The following is a 24418-nucleotide window of genomic DNA, read 5'->3' on the forward strand; positions in this document are numbered from 1 at the left end:
CAGAGGGAAGCTGGCAGGCATTGAGAACACGGGGTGGACATGCAAACAGAAGCCTGCACACGCGTGGACACATACATGCTAGCGTACATGTGCGTGTATCCACACACAGGCATGCACACACACACAGGAAGGGGAGCAAACTGTCATCCAGCCTGGCTTCTGGATCTAAGAGTGTCCCATTGCTGCCTCCTCCTCCCCCCCCCCCCCACCGTCCCACTCTGTGCAGCCCTGCCACACTGTGTTATTCTTAGGTGTTGTTCTCTCTCCAGAGAGGGAAGGCAGTTTTGTTTATGGATGAGGAAGTCTTTGTGCTTTGGGTCACAGAAAAGCACATTTTTATGTAATCTTTTGCCCAAGGAAAGACTAGCTTGTGGTTTTGGGGCTCTGAAGGAGCGCCTTCTCCAGTTCCCACTCTAAGCCCTCTGCAGTTCCCACCTAGGCCCTCTCCAGTTCCCACTGTAAGCCCTATCCAGTTCCCTCCTAGCCTTCTCCAGTTCCCACATAGGCCTTTTTCAGTTCCCACCTAGGCCTTCTCCAATTCCCACCTAGATCTCTCCAGTTCCCACTTAGACCTCTCCAGTTCCCACCTAGGCCTTCTCCAGTTTCTTCCTATACCTTCTCCAGTTCCCACTTAGACCTCTCCAGTTCCCACCTAGGCCTTCTCTAGTTCCCACTTAGACCTCTCCAGTTCCCACCTGTGCCTTCTCCAGTTCTCACCTAGGCCTTCTTTGGGAGAGGGGTCATGCAAACTAGAGCAAGGCCAAAAGCTGCTTTCCATTCATCTGTGCCCAGGTCTGCCAACGCATCTCCTATGTGGTGGTCTTATAGCCCACTCATTGCTCTCAGGGTGATGCCTGCCCCACCCAGGCTTCACCATTCAGGCCTTATGATTGTGTACTCATGCCCAGGAGAGGTAGAAACACCTGATCTGGCTGCTAACCCATCTAGGCCCAGGCCCAGTGTCTGCATGCTCCCAGAGACTCTGAAAAGATCCTGGCACTGGACTCGCACAAAAGTGCCTGCAGAGGTCCCTTGGGACTCTTCACATTGTTCTTTCTGTTCATCTTCCAAGGAAATGGCGTTGGCTATCCTGTAGCCAGAGACATTGGTTGCTTGCAATGGTTACATTTCAATGCACCTGTCAGCTCTGTGGCACTCCATTTGGTCCTTTAGTTTTCCCATTGCCACATGAGACTGACTCTCTTCGTTTGCAGAGAAGTCAAGCAGCTTGCCCAGACTCACATCAGAAGGGTATGGAAGAGCTTTGCTGACTAAACTAGGGCTGGACTCATGCCAAGGCTGGATCCCATGAGCGTGACAGTGAAACTCATGTCATTTGTGAGTAGGTGGTCTCAGTCTCCCTCAGGGTTCCACAGACAGAGAACAGGTATGTCAGGACAGGACAGTATAGGCCAGGGCTTAGAGGGCAATGTGGGAAGAGGAGCAGGCAAATGGAGTCTGCATCTACTCATTGTGCTGGGTGGTCTGCGGGGACTCTCCTGTGGCACAGCTGCTGGCAGTGAGGCATTGCCAGGGCTCAATGAGACTGTATCTGGCTGACCCCTCCTTCTCTAAGAAGAGATCCTGTGTTATACTCTGACCCCGTTACCAAGGACACAGTGACCCTAGAGTCCCCATGCATGCGAATCAGCTTCCTGCTTCCTGACTGTCCTCAGCCCCAGGGGCTCCTCCAGCTGACACCATATGCTTCCTGACCAGGCTCTCCCCCCCCTCCCCCCACCCCTACCTCAAGCAGATGGCCAGGCAGCCTTTGGCACAATCCCTAGGGCTTGCCATCACCCTGCCTGACTCTAGCTTGGAAAATGGGAAGGCTTGGAGAGAGAGCTCCTGTCTGAGTCACCCAGTCAGTGACCAGATTCCTAAGGGCAGACAGGTACGCTTGGCCACCTTAACAAGTCTCTATCTTAGGAACCAGTACGGGTGTGTAGAAAAAGCTGGAGACTTATAAAGGAAAGGCAGAGTGTGAAGACTTATTGGGAGGATCCTGCACACCGTAGCTGATGCTATCCCTAGGCAGGCGGGCCTGTGCTGTATAAGAAAGCAAGGTGAGAAAGTGAGACAGAGCAAGCCTTGTAGGGAGATTTTCTTCATGATTTCTGCTTCAGTTTCCTCTCTGCTGGAGTTCCTGTCCTGAGTTCCCTCTATGATGGACTGTGACCTATAAGATGAATAAATCTTTCCCTCTCCAAGCTGCTTTAGGTCAGAATATTTTATCCCAGTAACAGACAGCAATGGTGTCCTCTCCTGATTATGAGGCCCACAACATGTACAGCAGTGATTCTCAACCTGTGGGTCGTGACCCCCTCAGAGGTTGCCTATTATATGTCCTGCATATCAGATATTTACATTACAATTCATGACAGTAGCAAAATTATGAATTATGAGGTATCAACAAAATAATTTTATGGGGTTTATTTTTTTTTTTTGGCGAGGGGGAGGTGGTTCACCACAACATGAGAAGCCATATTAAAGGATCACAGCATTAGGTACCACTGAGGTACAGAGTGATGAAATCTCACTGTAAAACACCACCTCTCTTGGCCCAGGTTTTCCAGTCCCCCCATGCCTGTCAGGGAGGACAGGGAGCAGTTTGGCCTGTTGGAAATGAGGGCTGACTCTGGGGTCCTCCTGGCTTGGTGGTGCTTGCTCACATCTGAGCTTCTGTTACCTAACCACGCTTTCTCTCTTCTGGTGGTGTGAGAGGGCCCCCATTATTGCAATGTATGTTTAAAGTCTAGAGACGTACCTAGGCATTGGTGGGTTCAGCCCACGTTAGCTACCGTTAGTGCTCTATCTTGGTAGATGCCCCCATGGGCCGCATTAGGGATGGAACAGGGTGTCCTCATTGTTGTCCTGGGATTCATGCAAACTTGTACCTTCTAGAGCCACAGCGGATCAGGTAGCTGAGGAGGGCAGAGTGTCTTACCTGTTGCTTCTACCATCCCTTCTAGGATGACCACAACTTCAAACTCTTCCTGTTCCAGCTGAGCACGAGACATCTCCCAGAAAGGGCTCTTCTCGTTGATCTCATGGGAGATGATGAGTGGGGACACCAGGAAGAGACGGTCGTCACCAGTGTCAAAGCCCACGTTAATGTCGGTCTGGTTCAGGGGGATGAACTCCCCTTCTTTGGTCTGTCTGGACTTGATGAGCTTGGCGCGGATGGAGGCCTCCACGATGTGGGAGTTCCGGAGGTCCCCTACCCGGAACATGAGGCACAGCTTCTCATCCCGCACAGAGATGACGGCGTTGTTGGAAAACATGAGGGTCTCTGCTCTCTTCTTGGGCTGGCTGATCTTTACAAACATGCAGCCCACCATGAAGGCATTAACGATAGAGCCCAGGATGGCCTGTACCAGAAGGAGTATGATCCCTTCTGGGCACTTCTCAGTGATGACCCTGAAGCCATACCCAATGGTTGTTTCCGTCTCGATGGAGAACAGGAAAGCAGACACAAAGCCACTGAGGTTTTCAACACAAGGAATCCATTCTTGGTCACCCACGTGGTCCAGGTCGCCTCGGACATAAGCGATGAGCCACCAAATGAAGCCAAAGAATAGCCACGTGATGGTATAGACCATGGTGAAGACCAGAAGGTTGAATCGCCATTTGAGGTCCACCAGGGTGGTGAAGAGGTCACTTAGGTAGCGGTAGGTTTCCTGAACGTTGCCGTGGTGAACGTTGCACTTGCCGCTCTTCTCCATGTAGCGCTGGCGTGGCTTCTTGCCTTCTGCCAGCAGGCGAGTGCGGTCCGTGGCAACGGGGATGTAATCCCGTGCCTGTTTGGGAATCTTCTTGTGATCCTGGGGAGTGGCTCCTATTTCCATGTCTTGGCTCATAGCATTCCTAGAGTCACCGGCCATCGCTGAGACACAGTGAATTAAAACGACACTGTCATTAGTCAAGTTCTCTGCTCTGAGTAGTAGAGACTTGGAACTGGAGGCTACCCCCCTTGTGGGAGCTCTCGTGGGATTGTCATTTATAATTAACACCATAACCTGCTGGAGTTAAAGATTCCAATCCACATTATGTACTGTGTGTATAGTGTTTATTTCTTTAAAAAAAATTTTTTTTTATTTTAAAAAATATCTATACATGTTTTGACTGCATATGTATGTATGTATACCCTGCACATGTCTGGTGCCTATGGAACCAGAAAAGACATCAGATCTCCTGGGAATGGAGTTACAGTCAGTTGTGAGCTGCCATATGGGTGCTAGGAATTGAACCCAGGTCCTCTGCAAAAACAACAAGTGCTCTTAACCATTGAGAGATTTCTCCATTCGCTCACGTGGATTTCTGATATTTTGTTAGGATATGAGGTCCTAGAGTGCAGGATTTTGTGTCTGTTTGTTCCTTGCTACATTCCAAGCACCCAGGATAGATCACCTGACACACACTATGGTTCAGAAGAGCTGCTGTGTGAGGAATGGAAGGACGACCACGAAAGCAGGAGAGGGGACCTTATGAATGTATGGAGGTTGATGTTACATTCCTCCTCACCCGGCCCCAAGCCTGTGCTGTCCTTTAAAGCCCTGTCCCCCCTTCTTTTAGCAGCTGACAGAAAGGAAAAGGCAGCACATGTCTGCTTCCCTGCATGGTCGCTCCTGCTGTCTGAGTGGGGAGCCTGGCCGTCTGAGCACTTATTAAAATGACAAACCGCTGTGTAGATGCACCCTTGAAAAATCTGATCTAGTTAGTCCTGAGAAATTGAGATGGATGGGATGTCCATACCCCGAGGCTTGCAAAAGGACTGCTTTTAGAGGGCACACACACATCAAAGAGACACATGGAGGCTTGGAATAGTCCATCTTTTTGCCTTTCTGACACTCCGCTCAAGCCCACTTAAAATGCTTCAAGACTCTGATGAAGACAGGAAAGACTGTGAACGCTCCCATTACTGAGAACAGCTTACTCAGGGGCAGGAGTTGGGCTAAGACATACAGTCTGTTTGCTTGGTTAATCCTACCACAAGTGACTAGATGGTTATAATTTGTCCATTTTTTCCTTTATTGCTGTTAACGTTTTTGTTTGCTTACCCCCCTCCCCATTTTTTTTTTTTTTGAGATAGAGTCTCAGGTTGGTTGGGAGTTACTATGTAGCCCAGGCTGACCTCAAACACGTGTCCTCCTGGTGAGGCTGTGGTGCGGGGGTGGTTGGGGTATGCTACATGCTGAGCTAACCTGCCTATTTTTCAGTTGAGGAGATGATGCTTGAAGCAACGTGTGGCCAATTTAGGTTTGGAATCTGATTTTGTCTTGCTCTAGCCCAGAGGCTCAACCATAAAGACACGTGGTGTTCTATGGCTCAGGCTTTGGCTAATGGACTGCTGCATCCAGCATTTTCTTTGTGCTATGATACTGGCATAGGACACTGTAGAGAATTCTTCATAAACCATCTTTCCTGGGTTTTGCAAGAGTACCCTTTCCCAGGTGTATAATTTTCCCAGGTCTTCATTTTCTTTGTTGAACTGACTGAGAAACAAAGTGCTTTGACGGCTCTGTGACTCTGTCAGGTAAAATTATTCTCTTGCGGACTTGAATCCAAGCACACACTATTCCACCTGTGCTTTGGTATGTCTTTCTTTGGAGTCCAATTGGGGGTAGCCTTGGTATTTTGATCCTGTCCTTACTCATCTCTATAGTCTTGCGATCCCACAAACTTCCTTGTGTGACGTTCCCTAACACTAGTTTGGGAACTTTGTGGACCTCCTGGGGACCATCCTGGTGAGTGTTCTATTAACTGTTAAGTAGCTGAATTAGCAGGTTTGGTGGCTTGAGGGCTGGACCCCTCTTTGTATTTAGTGTTTTGTGAAACCCAGGGCAAGAGCGCTAGTTATTAATACTCTAGTTATTAGTCAGAGGAAAGGGACCCGAGTCAAATCTGATTCTTCAGTGGGACATCCTGAATTCCCTGAGAACATTCATTTAAACATTAACTTTATTTAAAACTGGTTCCGGGTCTAGCAGTATGCATTCTACACTTATCAATGCCCGCTCCTGTAAGAGTCAGTCAAAATTAGCCCATCAATCAATCACTTGGGAAAGCCATTGTCCTTATGTTTGGCTGTCGACTTGACACATTCTAGAGCCACCTGAGGGCAGAGTCTCATTTGAGAGATTGCCTACATCAGATTGGCTTTTGGCCATGTCTGTGAGAGATTGTCTTGGCTGATGATGGATACTGGAGGGCGTAGCCCACTGTGGGCAGCACTATCCCTAGGCATGTGGGTCTGAGATGTATAAGAAATCTAGGTAAACAGGGAGCAAGCCAGAATGTGAGCTAGCAACCAGTATTGTTTTACTTCAAGTTCCTGCCCTGATTTCCCTCAATGATGGAAGATGACCTGGGAGTTATAAGCCAAGGGACCCCTTTCCTCCCACAAGTTGATTTTGCTTAAGAGTATTTTAGCAAAGCAAAATATATGAAGCCAGAATAGCTGTCTATTTCAGAGCCACTAGAAATAGTGTGGTCTGTCTAAAATGTAAATTGGCACAGTATTCTTTTTGGTCATCGTTCATTCTCACCTCTTGAGGGTGTCCCATGTTACTATCTAGTAAACTCTCTTTTCTCACTATATTCTCTAAATCCTATCTGAATTCTTCTGGCAGAGAACACAAGACTATAGACATGAGTGAAGAAAAGGGCGAAATATCAGTGACATAGTCCATGGAGCCAACTGTCCCCTCGACCAACCGAGGTAATTTTGACCATCTTGAGAAACCTTATGACTCTGGCACATCTTTTCCTTTGGCTACAGCAATTTCGAGGTAACCTTTAAAATGTCATATTGAAGAGCCACTCATTCTAAGGGCCATTTGTCTCAGACATCCATTGGCCATTTCCCACTCTGCATGCAGCCACCTGCTCCCCGCTCTCAAATGTGACAGATACAAAAACGAATGAAGAAAGAAGGAAAATGTTTGGACCATCTTTACAGAGTGCTATACAGGATTTTGTTTTGCCCCCTGGGTGGGTCTTTGTACCAGAAATCTGACCAGAGATTCTTGGAGCTGGTGCAGTGTTCTGATGACCAGAAGCCCCTGTGCTCCTGGCGACCCAGCTGGAGTAGACTGCACTGGGTTCTAATTGAAGTGTTGTAGTGCACTCTCCCAGCCCCATATGCTGGGAATGGGTAAGGGAGGGCCGTGCAAATGACTCATGGCCTGGGCACTTGGGAAAGTGCATCCTGCCCTTAGCTCTGCTGATTTTCTGCACTGTTTCCTTCCTATTTTTAAATGCATGTCATGCCTTCTGATAAGAGAGGGTCCTGTGATGTGTTAGAAGCAAGCTGGTATTTTCTAGGACACCTCTGCCCGGGTCTAAGAGAGTTTTGCTCTAGGAGAAGGCTGCATATTTCTGATTTAAGAGACATGCATATGCTTAAAAGACTCCCTGTGGCACCCAGAGTGCCGTGACTACGTCATATAGTCATCTTGGTTGGTTAAGAGCCCTGTAGGTCATTCATGAGACATGATTTTGGGCTTATCTGTGAAGGTGTTTTCATAGAGGTAAGCCTGAAGAGAGAAAAGCTCCTCCACCCCGATTATGGACAGCAGCACCCATGGGCTGGAGAAGGAGAAAGCAAACTGGGTCCTGGAACTTCCTCCCTTTCTCTAATTCCTTGATCTGCCCAGATGTGAGCCAGGTGTTGCTGCCGCTACTCCCAGCTGTTCGTGTAGCCATGCCTTCTCTGTGGTAGTGGGCTACACCTTCAGGCTCTGAGCCCAAGCAAATGTTTCCTCCTTTAAGTTGCCTCCTCTCTGGTGTTTGATCACAGCTACTAAGGGTAGGACTTGGATTTGAGCTCAATGGGCACAGACTTGTTCTGTGGGCCATCGAAAAACAGTTTAGTCTGTACCTGCCTCTGTTTACTATGCTGTATATCTCAGTCACTATTTTCTTCCCTCCTTGCCTGGGGCTGTTACAAGGAACCCTAAAAAGGATACAAATATAAGTAAAATGCAGTCCCTTGCCACACAATAGTGCTATGATCAACAGCAGGCTATATATACAACGCTGGTCCCCTAAGATAATGTCATGTAGTAATACACCATCCTAATCTATACCAACGAGCTTTGCCAAATTACCTCATGGAACATTTTCTTCAGACTGTGTCTCTGTGGTTAACCTATGTGACTGTATATATTTATAATCTCTCCTTCCTTGAATTTAAATGTAATGTAATGCTCAATTATCCCAAATCTTAAGCACATAGAGGGAAGAAACATCTAAAATTCAAGGACCCGAATTCTCAGTGGTGTTTGCAGTGTGGGCATTAAGCTGCTTGATCATGGAACCATCGTTATACAGATTTCTTTAAAAGTTAAGAGCAGCCTCATTGTTGGCCATGATGGAGCATGCCTGGAATCCCAGCGCTCAAGGAGGCAGAAGCAGGCAGATCTCTGTGAGTTTGAGGCCAGCTTAGTATACAAACAGAGTCCAAGACAACCAAGGCTATACACACACATAAAACCTGTCTTTAAAAAACCAAAACCCAACTAATCAAACAAAAACAACAAAAAAGAAAAAAAAAAAGGAAAGGAAGAAAGAAAGAAAGAAAGAAAGAAAGAAAGAAAGAAAGAAAGAAAGAAGCCTATTTTCAGGAACAATATAAGTAGACTTAAAATCTGGTTCTAGAATCAATTCAGTTAATTATATATCCATTACCTACTATAGTCAAGCCTTGAACTGGGAGCTAGTCATAGAGCAGCGAAGAAGGCAAACACAGGCCCAGCCTGCTGGTTCTTTGCATCTTAGCCCTGTTTCTTTGAGCCCACAGTGAGTACAGAGCTGCGTGTAGCAGAGGCGGCAACAAAGGCACAGGCCAGCTAGAGGCATGCTGAGTATCATAGCTGCTCCCTTTAAAAAGCCAACCTGAGTGGATCCTATTCCACTTGGTCACCCTGTTCCTGCTCTTCTCTCCGGCTGCCCCTGTGCCTGTGGGTGGAAGGATTACTAGAACACGATGAAAGTCTCCGCCAAGCTTCAAGTCCAGCACAAGGGGCAGTCACTTTGATATAAAGCACAAGTGGCGAGACTCAAAAGAGGCCAGATCAAAGGAGTTGTATTTGAGATGCTGCACCAGTGCAACTGACATTCATTAAATAGACCTTGGTGCAAAGGGTCTCCCAGATACCCAGCACAGTGCGACAAGCTCTGTGGTCCAGGATGCTAAAAATCTCTGTGTAGCAGTCTATTAAGAGCAATACTTAGACTTGGTAGGGCTTTCTGGAAAGAGCACTGGACTGGGAATCTTATTTTAGACTTAGTTTCCCAACTATGAAAATAGGAATCATAATCGTTTTCCTGGATTTTTTTCCCCCTGATGGGTTACTATTTGCATGCCTTGATGTTTGGGACATGTGATGGAGGAAGTACAGAGGAGGACGTCCATATTGAGATATCTGGGTAAATATATGGATATTGAATCTGATGAGTGTGCTAGGTATTTAGATAGGGTTTGACAGCATTGGAGACCGTTGACTTTGGTAAGGGATGCATCAGCTTTGCTCCAATTTAAGCTTTAAAATATCAGATGAAAGGGTGGATGTTTCCGAGCTTTACTGGGGCCTATTGATGGACCACAACGTCCTTCTAGTTAAAAAAGTAATCTCTTTCCAGATCTGCAGGAAATATTAGAACGTTACATACTATTATCTTCTCCTTTAAGAGTTCATGTTGAGTGCCGCACGCGTGGTGGCACACACCTTTAATCCCAGCATTCAGGAGGCAGAGACGGGTGGATTGCTGTGAGTTCAGGGCCAGCCTGGCCCACAAAATGAGTCCAGAACAGCCAAGGCTACACAGAGAAACCCTGTTTCAAAAAGCCAAAAAAAAAAAAAAAAAAAAAAAAAGAGTTGATGTTGAAGCTGGGTGTGGTGGCGACAAAGACAGTGGCAAGCAGATTTCTGTGAGTTCTAAGACAGCCTGCTCTACACAGTGAATCCACTACAGCCAGGGCTATGTAGAGAGACCCTGTCTGAAAATAGGAAAAAAAAAAAAAAAAAAAGGAAAAAAGTTAATGTTGAGTCACTGGCCAAAGGGGTCCCATAGATTTCCCCTCCAAAACATCACAGGTGATTGGTTACATTCCATAACTTGATGGTAAGGTCTATCGCTGAAGACAAGCCTCACTTAAGTCAAACATGAAGAACCCGAGCAATTAGAAGCTGCAGTCTTACTGACTAGCATTCATGTTGCTGGAAGGTTCTTTACATGCTACCGGAGGAGAAAAGTAATCATCTATATCACCTCTCTCCCTCTCTCCCTCTCTCCTTCTCTCTCTCTATTTTGTTTGTTTGTTTGTTTGCTTTTGAGACAGAGTTTCTCTGTATAACCACCCTGGCTGTCCTAGAACTTGCTTGCTTTGTAGCTAGGCTGGCTTCAAACTCAGAGTTCTAGCTGTCTCTGTGTCCTGGATCCTTGGACTTAAGAAGTGCGACACCATGCCCGGCTCATGTCTTTTTTTCTGGGGTTGGGGGTTGATACCAGCCAAAATCCTAAGTGTACATTCCCTGACCCTTTGGGCACCCTAGAGCTCCTCTTGCTTTGACCAAGAGCCCCTCCCAGTCGCAATTGCTGAGTGAGCACGCCTACTTTCTTGAACCCTGACTTAGTGACATGGCTCTCTCGCTTCCTCTTATGTATCTCTTTTTTCAGTTTGTGTGGCCTATAGTTTTCTTCCAAACTCTAATAAAATGGCTTCCTTATGAGTCTGTTTTTAAACTCCTTCATTAACAAGACTAAGGATCCGCAAAAGGAAGCCCCCAACTCCCCCATAACCCCTGCACTGCATTGTTAAATCGCTCCAGGCTGGTTGGTGCCTGGCCACCTGGGCTGCCTTGATCCTCTCAAATAATGCCTGATTAGCTAAAGGCAATATAAATGGTCTCTGTGTCCTGCACAGAGAAGGCACATTTAACCAGGCAGAATTCTAAGATGCCCCCTACAATTCCCATTCCCATGTACACGCCTTGAAATCCTAGGACTTGGGGCCCCTGCTCCCATGTTCGGTACAATTCGAAGGTGATATCAACGTGGTCTAATTACAGCCACACTCTGAGCGATTTGACTTTCCTAAAGCAGGAGCCAGTAGGTTTCTTCTTTTCTTTAATGATGGAAGGGGTCTACACAGCAAGTAAAGTGGCTGCCTCTGGGAACAGACAAATGATGGCTGGCAAGGCAGCCACAGACCTGCAAGGACTACAGGGCCTCGCATCCCATCCTGAGGGACAGGGAAGGAAGAGGAGCTCAGGTTCCCTGTGAGAACTGAGCAGGGTCATGACCACACTGTCGCTACACCTCTGATGCTAAGTGGATGCTGTTTTGAGACATTAGGTCTGTAGCCATCAGCTGTGGCCGAAATGGAAACAGTGCCGAGCTGGATGCTCAACCGAGGACCAGATCTCCTCAGTCCACAGACAGTGAGTGTTCTACTAGTCAAGGAAGGTGAGCCAATGGGTCCTACAGCCAAGGGTGAGAGCCTCAAGAGCCCATGGCTCTGTCTCCTCCATTGCAAGGGAGATTTTTGTCTTTGTCTTACAATAGGGTAAAACAGAAGCTTCAAAATCTCACCAAGGGTGCATTATGCCCTCCCCTCCCCCACCACAAACCCAGGGCTGTGCTAGCAAGTAAACTCTGTTTGTAGATTCGGATTCCTCTACTTTCTTCACCATACTTAGGAACCCCTCGCCTGATCTCCCCATGACACAGTTTCTGGAGAACTCTCGTAGAATCCTTCCTTTCTGCTGGTCTACCCCAGGCAGAGCTGTGGTGGAGGCTGTGAGTAGTCCCTTTGAGGAGCCTGCGCAGCAGCCTGTTACAGCTTGCTCAGCTTCCTCCCCCTGGGATGCTGCCCCTTACTAGGAGCAAAGTGTAGAGAGTAGAGATGCTTTGGGGAGAAAGGGGTGGGGGGCTTATGCAGTGGGGCCAAGAAAGCCTTGCTGGGAAGGTAGCTCAGAGCAGTGTCTCTGGAACAGAGGGAACAGCAGGGCTCGGGGTTCTGGGTGGGTGTGGGCTGATGTGATTCAATAATGGACAAGGCCCAAGCACCTTGTGGTCTCTTCCTCAAGGAAGAGCCAGTCTATTCTCCCCTCCTCCCAAAAGCCTGTGTGCAAACCACACTGAAAAGTTGGCTTTTCCCTAGCTTGATTTCCCAGCTTCTCAAAATGATCATTCTTAAAGTGAAACCCCTTTTAGAGCACTCTGAGGCTTAACGGCGCAAAGATCAGCAGAAACGAGTCTTTAAAAACCCAACAGGGAATCAGCTGAGAACCTTATCATATTGTAGCTACGGTGGTCTATCAACTTAGGTGGGGTCTATTCTTGAATTCCTGGTCAGTATACCTAGGTCAGTGTGGATCATAGTACATAAGGCACCTAGTGCGAAAGCTCAAGGGAACGAGAAACACAGCTTTATTCAGACAGAGCTAATTGTGTAAGGCATTCCCACTGAACACTTGTGTTTTGCTGGGCCATTGGTAGAGGAACCTAGAAGCTCACCATGCCTGCTTTGTTGTGCCTTCCGTTTACGGAGGAGCTATTGTTGAAATACAGGTTCTGACTGGGGTCCCTTGAATTTACATTTTCCCCAAGGTCCCCCAGGTACATCACTGCCCATGGCCCTCAGAACCTTCCTGAGTGGTAGGGCTGCCCCCACCCTGAGTGAACAGGGCAACCAGCTCTGGTTTCAGGGGTTTTTAGTAGGCAAGACTATGCCCTGCTTTCAATGAGCTCACGCCATGGCAGAGAACTCAAAGGCCAACAGGTCGGCTCTATAGAAAGTGATATGAAATTCAAGGCACAGTTCTTAACTGGGTCTGGCTGAGTAGATGAAGGAAGGTGGGCAGAGCGATGGTGCAGAGGGTGTCTGCCTACACAGGGGAACAGCGCAGCAAAACCTTGGCGTGAGCCTGGTGGCCCAAGCAGGAATAATGGCTCAGGTATCCAGTGCCAAGCCAGCCTCTGTGCTGGGTATCACCTCATACACATCTATGAAGTCCCTTTTAATAGCTCAATTTTGCAAATCACAAAAGCACAGACATTTAGGAGCTTGTTTAAGGCTCCAGTGTCTGAGCAGCAGGGCCAGGCTCCTCTTGATGTCACATGTGCTCTGAGTGCAAGCTGCTCCCCATCTACGCTCAGAGTTCGAACAAGTTGCCGCAAGCTTCTGTGGCTTCAAGAAACCTGACCCAGCTTGCAGTCAGACTGACAGACACCTGATCCGTGCCAGGAAGCCAATTAAATTAAGATTGACTGCTGTGTTTCCCAGGCCATCAGCAGCATGGCTGCTTCTCTGCTCTCTCTGGGGGTGTCTTCATACTCTGTCCTCCCAGGTCCCTCCTGGTACCCTATGAGACACAGGTCAGCATCCCCTGTGCCCAAATATCCCTTATTGTTCCTAGGAGATTGAGAGCTCCTATGGTCTATGGAGCATCGACTCTTCTGGCAGAATCACTAACCCTGCCCTCCTCCCCCTCTGACAAGTGTCTGTTTAGACAGCAGACCTTACGAAGAAGAAAGAATGTAGGTACCAGCCACTGGTTTCCATCCTTAACATCCACCCCTCCCCGGGTTATTCTTCATCTGAGGGGGGCTGCTTCTGCCAGGAGCCAAGGCAAACACTTCACTCTTCCTGAATACTCTGCTGACTGCACAGTGCGTGCTGGCAGCAAACAGAACCCGCAACAGGAGCTGAACTCGGCCACCTACAAAGGCAGATATGAGAAGCCAGTGAGTAACCGCTGCAGTGAGCTCTCTCTGGGTGGACACTGCATAGCTACTTATCGGCCTTCTGCAGATAGCAGCCTTTCTCCTATTTTAATTCAGATGTAATGTTTTCTCACACCTCTTTTCACTTTCTTTCTTTCTTTTTTTTTTTTTTTTTTTTTTTGATATGAGGTCTTACTGTCCCAGGCTGGCCTCATGCCAAGGATGCTGATCCTTCCTGTCTCCACTCCTGGAATGTTGGGATTGCAAGTATATGCCTCTAAACACGGTTTGCATTGGACAATTTTTATAAAGACTTGAAATACTTCATTCTCTTCAGTCTAGGAAAAGCAATTATCCTAACAGATGGTAAATGTAAACAAAATTGGTCTGAGCTTGTGGGACATAAGAAGGCACGGTGGGGACCACAGCAAGCCCCATCGGTACATGTGCACTTCTGGGAGAACTGTAACCAGAGCACAGTGTGGAGCCCACACTGTGGATCCACTGCTTTCTTTTCCTAGAAAATAGGGGAATGGGAAGAGTTGATGAAGCTGGGCATGGCGGCATGTGGCTGTAATCCCAGCACTGGGGTGGCTGACCCGGGAAGATCGTGATGTGAGGGCAGACCCGCCTACACAGCAAGCTCCTCACCAGGCTAGGCTACATAATGAATCTCAATATTCAAATAACAAATGAACAAACAAACAAAACCTGAAGGCAAAACTCCATTTTATGTGATGCTAATGAATTCGGCTTTGGAAAACACGGTTCAAGGTAAAGAAAAGGTATCTGTGGGGCGGGCCGATCTCTCATCTCTGAGTTACCGTTTCTGGGCTACTGAGTAGGAGGGGAGGCTCCTCTCAGGAAGAGGGGCACGGGACTTTGAGTTATGTACGAAGGGTCCAGCTAATGCCACATATATTCAAAGCTTTTGTCATCACATTAAAGCCACAAGCACTGGCATTCAGTCTTCAGGGCAGAAGAAGACAAGGACTTCAATGTAGGCACACTCCCCAAGCTAGCAAGGTCACGCAGGCGCTGTCTCCTCCCTATAGCCTTGTCCTCCCAGGCCCTCCTCATGCCTATGGCTTGCTAGGGCACCCTGCATCCCCAAGGGTGTACCTTTTTTTTTTTATCACCATCCAGCACCCCTTCTAGAGGGCTACAGAGAGCTGCATGCAACGGGCCATGGTCCTGCATTTCACTAATGGAGCTTCTCAACGGGAAGAGAGTTCTGACTGCGAACACAAGTCCTTCAGGGAAGCTGTAAGGACAAGAGAGAGTAGAGCTGGCGACCTCTGCGCTACCTTCTGTCTCAGATGAACAATGGTTGCTGGTCTCCAGCAATCAGTCATAGTGGCAGAGCAGGACTGTGGTGCTGTGGTACGTAAGTGGAGCTGAGTGTAGGTGCCAGCGCTTATACCAAGGCCGAGGCTGTTGCGGTTTCTCGGGGGGGCCTCACAGGGCTTGGGGAATGTGTGATTCTTTTACCTCTGCTCTCAGCTGAAGGCCCTGGACAGAGGCTTGCCAATAGCCATAGTGATAAGACCGCCTGTGGGCTGTAGTGTGGAGTGCCAAGCATAGGCCGTGCTCCAGGGGCAGGGCAAGGGGGCACTCAGTGGAGTGTAGAGCCAGGGACAACATGACTCTACAAATAGATGGTGTGAGGAGGGACACATCATCACTGCAGGCAGGCCCGTATCTGCACAGTGCTCTAAGGTTGCTGGGCCGCGGGCTGAGATGGGCTCCACAAAGGGGAGTTGTGACCGGGAGCCTGGGTGATGGCTCCTCGCTATCAGCCTTGCTCAGACCCAGTCCCCGGGGAGCTGTCTCTTCTGCTCAGGACATTCCCCTGGCCTGCGTCCTAGCTGCCTCTGCTCCTCAGAGGAGAATCCTGAAAATGGCTTTTCAGCACAAGTCAAATTACTGTTGGGTCAAGCTGAGGAGAAAGGCGGAAGACAGAAGTTGCTGCAGACAGTCATCTGTGCTTTGTGGGGACTCATATACCAAGGCCAGCGCAACATCTTTAGAAACAGGTGTCTGTGCTGTGGTCCCCATGGCATCAGACTCTTCTAGCTTTATTTTAAGCATGTGTTCAGTGTATCTCTTGCAGCAGGTTGTACTGCCTTCTTGGCAGAAAAGCTCGGGAAGTGATGTGTGTGTGTGTGTGTGTGTGTGTGTGTGTGTGTGTGTGTGTGTGTGCACAGGCAAGCACACTGACAACTCTGAGCTGGGGGCTTTAGCTATTTTAACTTGACAACATTGTGTAGTAAATACTATGTACCCATTGTACAGACGGAGACTGGGATTGAGGGCAGGCAGGGAACTTGTCCAAGGCCACATAGCAAGAAGAGGAGGAGCCCAGCACTGAGCTGACCCTGGCTTGACTCCAGAGTCCACAGGGCCCCAAGACTCTACTTGCCCATCAGAATCTAGCGATCTGGGTTCTGAATTATAATCCTGCCTCCCCAGGCTACACGTTCTATCCAATAGGTCCTCACCTCTACTGTCTTTCCCTATTAAAAAAAAAAATGGAAAGTGCCCATGGGAATCATGCTGAAGAAAATCCTATCCTGCCAAATTTCCATGTAACATCCTTCGCCCCTTTCACTTGAGTTGGCTTGGGTTAAGGGCAGGTGCAGTGGGACACAATACTGCACAGACATATGATCATGGGCTAGCAATGGCTTCTGCAGTTCTAGCGTGTTCTTCCACAGCTCTTTCACTGGTTCATGAGATTCTGATGACATTGGCCCTGTTTTAGAGTTGCAGAGTGGAGGTGCCCGAGAGAGCACAGCTTCTGCCCCTCATGTCTGGGAAGCTGTCATCAGAAACACTGAGGGTGCGATAGGGACATTGAGTGATTGCACAGCAAGCCTCACAGGTGGCCCTGACGTCTAGCTGCTCAACAAAAGGCCCAGGTGGCTCCACAGGAGCACCAGAAGGGAAGCGTGGGGCCTCAGGGCCTCGTGCTGCCCAGGTGAACGTGGTGACTGGCTGCTGACTCAGACAGCGTCCTTACAGGATTCCCCACTGCCTGTCTAAGGAAGTCATAAAGCCTCCTGCATCAGCTGCTGGAGTCAGGAGGGAAACCAGAGCTTAATTAGAATGCTCTGGACTAATCCCCCTGGCTATCTCCTCGTTAAAGAAACAAAATTACTCAGAGTTTGTGATTAAGATTTTTTAAAAAAGCAGAGAGGAGACTAGATAGTGTTTGTAAGCTTTCTAGGGAGACAGCCTTCTTGTCTGCACTGACTAGAGGAGAGAGAGACAGCTAAGAACTCCAGTTCTTCAGGTAAATACAAGGACAAAGAAAGAATGAGTTAAAAACCTATTTGAGTACACCTGTGGAGCAATCACCTGTTTCCTTAAAGTGGAGTATTTTATGGCTCACTGTGGAGAGCGGCTAAGGGAGGTGGAAAGCAGCCTCCATTCACTTTGGCACTTGGCTGTGGTGTGCTTGCACAGTCCACAGGCACCCTCCCAATCCCCTGCAGAAGATGCATGAAAAATCATGAATAAAAGGGCATGAAAATCAAATTAATTCATTTTACATTTTCCCCACAGTTGTATCTGTCTAACATTTTTTTTTTCTTTTTAAGCCTGCCATCTCTATGGAAGCAAATAGTGTAATTCTAATACATCTCTTCATTGTAATCCTGCACAGTATGAATTCTGCATTAAATAATAAAAAGGATTAATAATTAAGTCAAAATGGAAAACCACTTGTTTCCTCCCTAAGGCCTGGGGGACAGATTTCCTGGGCTGGGGCCAGTTTGCCAGGGATGATTAGAGAGTACCACACAGAAGTGCACAGAGGACCATGACAAGAGAGCAGATGAGGTGAATAGACAAATGTTTGTGTGAAGATGAAAAGTGTGGGGCGTGGGATGAAAAGTGTGCGGTGTCTTTTCCATGCCACATCAAGACAGATGCTGTCTGACCTACTTCCCGGGAAGTGATTCTCAGGGCCAGACACTTAGCTTCAGGCAGAGGGAAAAAGAACTGCCAGTGACTACAAAATGGTGGAAGGCATGAATGGCAGGCACACCAAGTCCTTGGACTTAAGAGAACAAATATGAAAAAGGTATAGACTTTCCACAAGCCGGCAGGAAGACCACCCTAAATGCTTTCTTATACATATAGCTAAGATCTGTTAGAGAGACAAACAGTTTAGCATACATAAAATAACTTTGAAAAAGAAAACAAGAATAAATAAAACAGCAGGGACCAGTCTACCCACTTTCAGACTTACTGCACAGCTGCAGTGGAGAAAGAATGTGCTGTTAGAAGGAGACACACATAGATTAAAGGAATAGAACCCCCCCACACCCAAAACAGACCTTCACAAAGGTGCTCAACATTCTTGGCTCAACTTAGTTTCAACAAAAGTGCAAAAGAAATTCAATGGAGAAAAGACAAACTTCTCAACAAACGGAGAAAAGGCGGTGTGAGTTCCGTGGGAGGAATGAATAAGCCAAAGTCTCTCTGGCTTTACTAAAGCAAGCAAACAAGCAAACAAACAAACAAACCCTCAAAGTGGATCCTAGGTGGAAGTGTAGAAAAGAACATGTGCAAAATGTTTCAGAATCTTGGGCAGGTGGGCAGAGTTCTTAACCTTGACATCAAAAGCGCAATCCACAAAACACAAAACCAACAACGTTCATGTGAACGCAAAGCATCTGCTTTGGAGAAAGACTTTCTTAAGGAGCTGAGAGGACAGATTACAGAGCAGGATAAACGTTTGCAGTGTATATTTGGCAAAGGACTAATACACACGCTACGTAAAGAACTCCCCAGACTGAGCAGAGACAAGAGAGACCGATCCAACTAGAAAACAGGCCGAAGACACTGCATGGAATAAGCAGAGAGCAAAGGAACACACTGGAAGGTGCTAGCTCATTATCCACGGGAAAACTGCAAGGAAACCACCACAAGCTATCGTATGCATCTGTCAGAAAGGCTAAAACACAGAGGTGACAGCAAATGTTGGTGAGGACGCAGAGAAGTTGGGCCACTCATCACTGTGGGTATAAATGTACAACAGTAGAGCCACCATGGTAGACAGTTCGGCTTTTTAAAAAGGACTTATTTTGTTATTTCTCTCTCTCTCTCTCTCTCTCTCTCTCTCTCTCTCTCTCTCTCTGTGTGTGTGTGTGTGTGTGTGTGCGCGCGCGCGCGCGCGCGCGTGCGCACACATGAGTTGTAGGTGGTTGTGAGCTACCAGATATGGGTGCTGGAAACTAAATTCTATTCCATCCAAAGAGCAACGTGAGTTCTTAGCTACTGTCTATGCATCTCTTTGACTTTTTACAAAAATTCGCTAAACATATCACTACTATATGACCTAGAAATTGCATTTCTGGACATGTATTGTTGAGAAATTAAAAACTTATGTTCACATAAGACCAGGTCATCAATATTAATAGAAGCAAGGTTAATAATAGTTCTGAGCTATAACCAACTCAGGTGCCTTTTAATTGGTGGATGGTTAAACAAACTGTAATATTTCTATATAATGAACCCTCAACAGCAGCTTATACACATATACATACATATATACATACAAACACACAGAGATGCATACACAGATAAATATAGACAGAGGAATCCAAATCTCCAGATAATTGTATTGAGTGGAAACAGCCAATCCCAAAATTATCATCTTGTTTGTATTATTCTTGATATTACAAAAGAAAAAAATGATTGAAATAGAGGGTAGACTCGAGCTGCCAGGGTTGAGGAGAGGCAGGGAGATTGGGTACCTGTGTGGTAATAATGGGAAAACATACAAGATGCCCATATGTATGGAAGAATAGGTTTATTGGCAACCCTTTGGCCACTTTTGCAATATGTTACTGTTGAGAGAAAGCTGGTGAAAATATAGTAGAGTTCCCTGGTGGTTACCGCTTACACTGCACACAAGTCTACAATGATCAAAAAGAAAAAAATGTTAAATAAAAGAAATGAGAGAATGATGGATGTAGTTAAAAAAAAAAAGTGTGTGTGTGTGTGTGTGTGTGTGTGTGTGTGTGTGTGTGTACACTGAGGTATGAAGGCTCTGAAGGGCAGGTGTGATCAATAGCCAGATGGACAGGAGGAAAGATTCAGGGTGAGGGAAGGAGGAAGGAAGAGAGGGAGGAAGAGAGAGAAGGAAGGGAAGGGGAAATAAAATGGTGTTAGTGTGTGTTTATCAGAAGTGGAGGGAAAGCCATAGATGAGGTAAAGCCAGGCTCCCCAGCACCATCCGGGGACCCATGTCGGGCCCCAGGCTCTAATTCTTAGCCTTTGCTCTGTCATCTTGTTCGTTTACTGTCCTGCGGGTACCTGTACTGATTCCTCTGCAAGCCGCTCCACCTGCACCCCCCCACCCCCAATCTATTTCTGCCAGGCCTTATAGAAGCCTTCCCTGTGTCCCTTAGTTGAGGCTGTCACTTGCCAACTACGCTGTGAGTTGTACCCCCTGGCAGGGGAGAGCAGGCAAGATGTGTAAAACAAGTCCATCTTTTACCTCAAGTGCTTGCACAGGCCAGGAGCTTCACTTGTCGATTCAAGGGATATAAGCCGGCTGTTTAGTTCATGGGATGGAGCCCACCTGACTAGGACAGGGAGGGCTGGTGTTCAGTGGGGTTTCTGCGCAGCTATGAAAGTGAGCTGGGTGCCTTTCTATGTAAGGGTCCTAGGGACCCGGACACTTGTGGCTTCTGATGCACTAGTGACAGGGACCTTCTTAGGGCAGAGGCAGTACCGTAAGCAGCTCCCTCTCCTGCTCCACTTCGCACCACGTCAAGTATCAAATTCTTAGTGGCCAGAACTGGTGTCAACAGGGATGAGGGATAGACTCCTAGCCCACAGGCTCAGCCCCATATGGCATCTGAGTCCTCTTGGTTCTTGCTCCCCACCCCCCTTTTCTTCTGAGCAGAAGAAACAAGGAAAGGTGATTGCACTAGGGTCTCCCTAGTTCTGAGACTGGGAGCCTGGACCGTGAGAGAAGCTGAGAGGCAGGCAGCATTCCCAGCTCAAACAGCCAAGTCAGGGCCACGAGGAGGTGCCTGACAATCCCAAACCCTCTGCTTCCTCTTTATCATCTCTTCCAGACTCTCTGGCCAGCCTGTGGGTTTGTCCTTGGTGACCAGGAAGTGCTGTTGCTACCTCCTAAGTGGTTGGATTATGCTTGACCTTTGCCCCGCGCCCCCCCCCCCCCCGCCCCCAGTCTGCTCTGGTCCTGGCTGGCTGACAGTAGAAGTTAACATGTAAGCTCTAGCCAGGATCTCCAGGGTCCAGCGTTAAAGGTTTGGTTCTGACATTTAGCTTTAACACAGCTCTTGGCAAAGGTTGATGTCACCCTGGGCTCTGTTGACAAGAATAGCGCCCTTATCAGAAAGTCAAGGTAGGAGGAACTAGACATCCAGGACAGCCACCAGTCCCTCCCTTTGTGTTCACTGTTCTGGCTTTTAAAATAATTTTAAAGAAATCCACTTCCTAAGTTGTTTTGGGGGAAAAAAAACCCACATTCAGGTAATTTTATTCAAATTTCTCCCTGTAATTCTTTGTATCTGAACTCTCACTCTCCCGTCTCTACAGGGAAAGAAAAGAAAGAAAAAAGAAGGGAAGATTCCTGTATGGCTGGTGAGTGTCTTAGGAGTCAGTTGATGATGGGCCCCTCAGAAGCGCTGCCTCTCAGTGACCGTTTCACACACAGAGAAAAGCTCCATCTAAAAATGGCTACACTGAGCCACTCCTAGATTCCTGCCTCAACTCAATATCTTTCCATCGTCCTCCACCCCCAGCCTAAAAATCTGATCAGCACTGCCTTGGAAAACTCAGGTAGGCTTTAGTTAACATTCTCCTAGATGGAAAACAACCCTGCCCAAATGATTACATTCAAATAGCTCCCCCAAATGATTTATTCCTGGTTGATCAGCTGGATGCTGAGCTGATTCTAAATAGCGTTCTGCAGTGCATGGGGTTTTCAGGTATATGAACATCGGCACACCCTCCAGTGGCTTGGCCCCAAAAGGCTTTCAGAATCTCACCGTTTTTAGGAGTAGGAATCAGAGACGTGGCACCCTGCTGTGTAACGAACTTCATCACAAATGACCACAGAAGCCTTAAAATGCTCAGTTGAATTCATGGACCAGAAACCCAGTCCCACACTTGCAAGGGCCCCAGAGGGACCTTGTAGCCCAAGCATCATGCATCAGAGTGAGCAAGGCTGGCCAATGGGATACAGTCCCAGGGACACATTGATGTGTCCATTGGACCCACTATGAGAGGTGTTCTCCATGGCCAGGATGTGGGAGGCAGCCTCAGGGGACTCTATATTGGGGAGTCCTGCTGAGATCTGACTTTATACAGAGTAGGTATCTCTGCTCTGGGACAGCTCTGGGCAGAGGAGATGACCAACCCCATCCATCTCCTGCCCTCCCTCCTGCCTTCTCTCCTCCCACAACTGACCTGCTTGCTAGATGGAGCATAGAACGCACTCATTTTATACTTAAAGAGGACATGCTCCTAAGAAATGCTGCTTCTGAGTGGCCAGCAGTTGGGGAAGCTGCACCAGAATGGTAGCCCCCTTTTTTTTTTGTTGGAAAGCTAAGTAGTAAGTCTGGGGAAGGTGGCTGGGTGTTGTTAGAGGATAACATTATCTCTGTGATAGTACCTCTTCCAATGGGGTACTGATACTGCCATACTCCCAAGTACACCACGTCCCCTAGGACTCTCACAGGAAGCTGAGCTTTCCCCTAGAAGACCAGTATATGTGCATGCTGTTCCATAGTCTATGATGCCAAGCCTTTGATGTCACAGCCCAATTCAGTCTTTTTCTAAAGCCCACGACATCTCTCTGCTCTGCTCACCTGCCAGAGCCAGGGAAACCCTGGGATGGGATTCCAGATTGCATGCACCTAAACCAGACATGGTATAGCTCATGGCCCTAATCCCAACACTCTAGAAGCAGAGGTGGGGCCAATCTCTGTCAGGGCAGCCTGGTCTCCCTAGTGAGTTGCAGGCCAGCCAGGGCTGCATAGTGAGACCCCCATCTCTCAAAACAAACAACTAAGCACGTGGGAGAGACTGTACCTAAGCAAAGTCATAGACCCCAGGACGCTGGAACTCCTTACAGGCCTAGTGTTTGGTAATAGGAAAGTCCTGGATTTGAAGCCAGAGGGCGAGGACTGAGAGGGTTAGAGCCACCCTTTGGTCCCCGAGTTCCTTTTGCTTCCATACCCTCTAGAAAGCAGGCAGAGCAGGCTCCACCTCACAGGATCTTGCACCCACCCAGGTTAAGTCACAGAACCCTGCCCCAACTCAGCACCTTGGGACCATAAGCATTAGCTGCCCTTCTGTTCGTTTCCCTACTAGTCCATGTGAGAACGCGCTCTGTGAGCCGGGCAGCTTGCTTATGTTAAAGAAGAGGGTACAATTTGGAGTTGGATACTGAGAATCTCCTGTGTACTGCAAGCAAGTTACTCACCCTCTCTGGGCTGGTCTCTGTTTAACTGAGAAGAAGCAGAGTTCTTGGTAAGCATGCGGTTCCCCCCCGCCCCCCGCAACTGATCACCTGGTGTTTGAAAGGTTCCCCAGCTCTTGGTGTGGATGCTGGGCAGAGCCTCCACTTCTTTTTGGGGGTGTATCCCATGGAATTTTAAGGAGCCAGAGCTGAATGGAGCCTGCTCCACAACCCCAGGACAGAAGCGCGTCCCCTCTCCTCCCCCACCCCCACCCCCAGTGGCCTGCGCTTGCATATGAGGGAGGCCCTCACACAATCAGGGGCTACAGAGACCTCCTGGGAGACACTAGCAAGGAAAAAAAAACTATAACACTGTATTCACCCTCTTCCAGCATTTATCTCTAACCTTTCTTCTGAGTAATTGCAAAGATGTTTTAAAAAGAAGGAAAGTACATAGGTAGTGACCAGCGCAGAGAAGAGGCCTGGCACCACAACAGCACGTTCTTAGCTCCATCAGAAAGCAGCTGAGGTGGAGAGTCTAAGGTTCAGGGGGTCGCCCAACTCGGCCATTTTTGTCTCCACTTGAAGGATGAGCTGCCTCCGGGAGCGAGGTTCTATCTCCTCCCTTGGCCTGGCCTAGCAAGCCAAAGATAGAAGGTTTCAGGCGCCCAGGTATCCGGGTCTGGCGCCAAGAGCAGGGGCGTTTACAGACCTAGGCGGCAAGGCTGGACTCCTCATCTAGGGGCGGCTGGCAGCTAAGGCCAGCTTCAGTTTGCTGAACTTTGGACCGCTGCATCTTGTTTCCATCCTGTCGCAACCTGTCTGGCTCCAGTAGGGAAAAGCCTCCTTTCAGGACCAGAGGACCCCCAGGGCTGTCCGGTTTGGGGAGTCGCTGGGCTGGGGGAGGGACCGGGGTTGGGGGAAGCTGTTAACTTACTTGTAGAGTAGAGAGCTTCTCTGAACCCCTGGGGCTAACTTCGGGAGATCCTTCCAAGGCTTTGCAGGTGGCTCTCAGGGTTCTCCAGGGGAATCCCTAGCCTCAAGCATTGCCGATGTACTGCCAGCCGCCCTGAGCCACTCTGGTGTCGCAGGTCTTGCAGGGAAAGGCGGGCAAAGGCGTCCAAACCTCCCGCCCCTTCACCGGTGTGCCTCGCCCTTCTTCTATCTGGAGAGAGCTGAGCTGCGGGAGGCTCTCTGCTGCCCCTCTCCACTCCGCCCTCCTCTCTTCTCCGC

At 48.2% G+C, this 24418-nt stretch overlaps 1 protein-coding gene and 1 long non-coding RNA gene across 5 annotated transcripts in view; one reads left to right on the plus strand and one right to left on the minus strand.

The window, feature by feature from the left end:
* Positions 1–24418, minus strand: part of KCNJ5 (potassium inwardly rectifying channel subfamily J member 5) — a 27976-nt gene that overhangs the window by 2394 nt on the left and 1164 nt on the right. Inside the window, exons 1-3 of one of the 4 annotated variants that reach the window (XM_084781563.1) lie at positions 24123–24375; positions 7883–7957; positions 2948–3886 (exon numbers count right to left, since the gene is read on the minus strand). In XM_084781563.1, coding sequence (XP_084637689.1) covers positions 2948–3884 — 937 coding nt within the window. In that variant the 5' untranslated portion in view covers positions 3885–3886; positions 7883–7957; positions 24123–24375. Of the gene's footprint in view, positions 1–2947; positions 3887–7882; positions 7958–20245; positions 20292–24122; positions 24376–24418 lie in introns of those variants that run through there. The other 3 variants (XM_084781562.1, XM_084781565.1, XM_084781564.1) reach the window with 3 other exon arrangements.
* Positions 3551–24418, plus strand: part of LOC311597313 — a 27083-nt gene continuing 6215 nt past the window's right edge. The window contains exons 1-4 of the long non-coding RNA XR_014779183.1: positions 3551–3671; positions 6633–6721; positions 21319–21561; positions 23098–23256. This is a non-coding gene — a long non-coding RNA (uncharacterized lncRNA). The remainder of the gene's footprint in view (positions 3672–6632; positions 6722–21318; positions 21562–23097; positions 23257–24418) is intronic.

This window comes from Acomys minous (genome assembly GCF_964271855.1).
Source record: "Acomys minous genome assembly, chromosome: 5".
NCBI lineage: Eukaryota > Metazoa > Chordata > Mammalia > Rodentia > Muridae > Acomys > Acomys minous.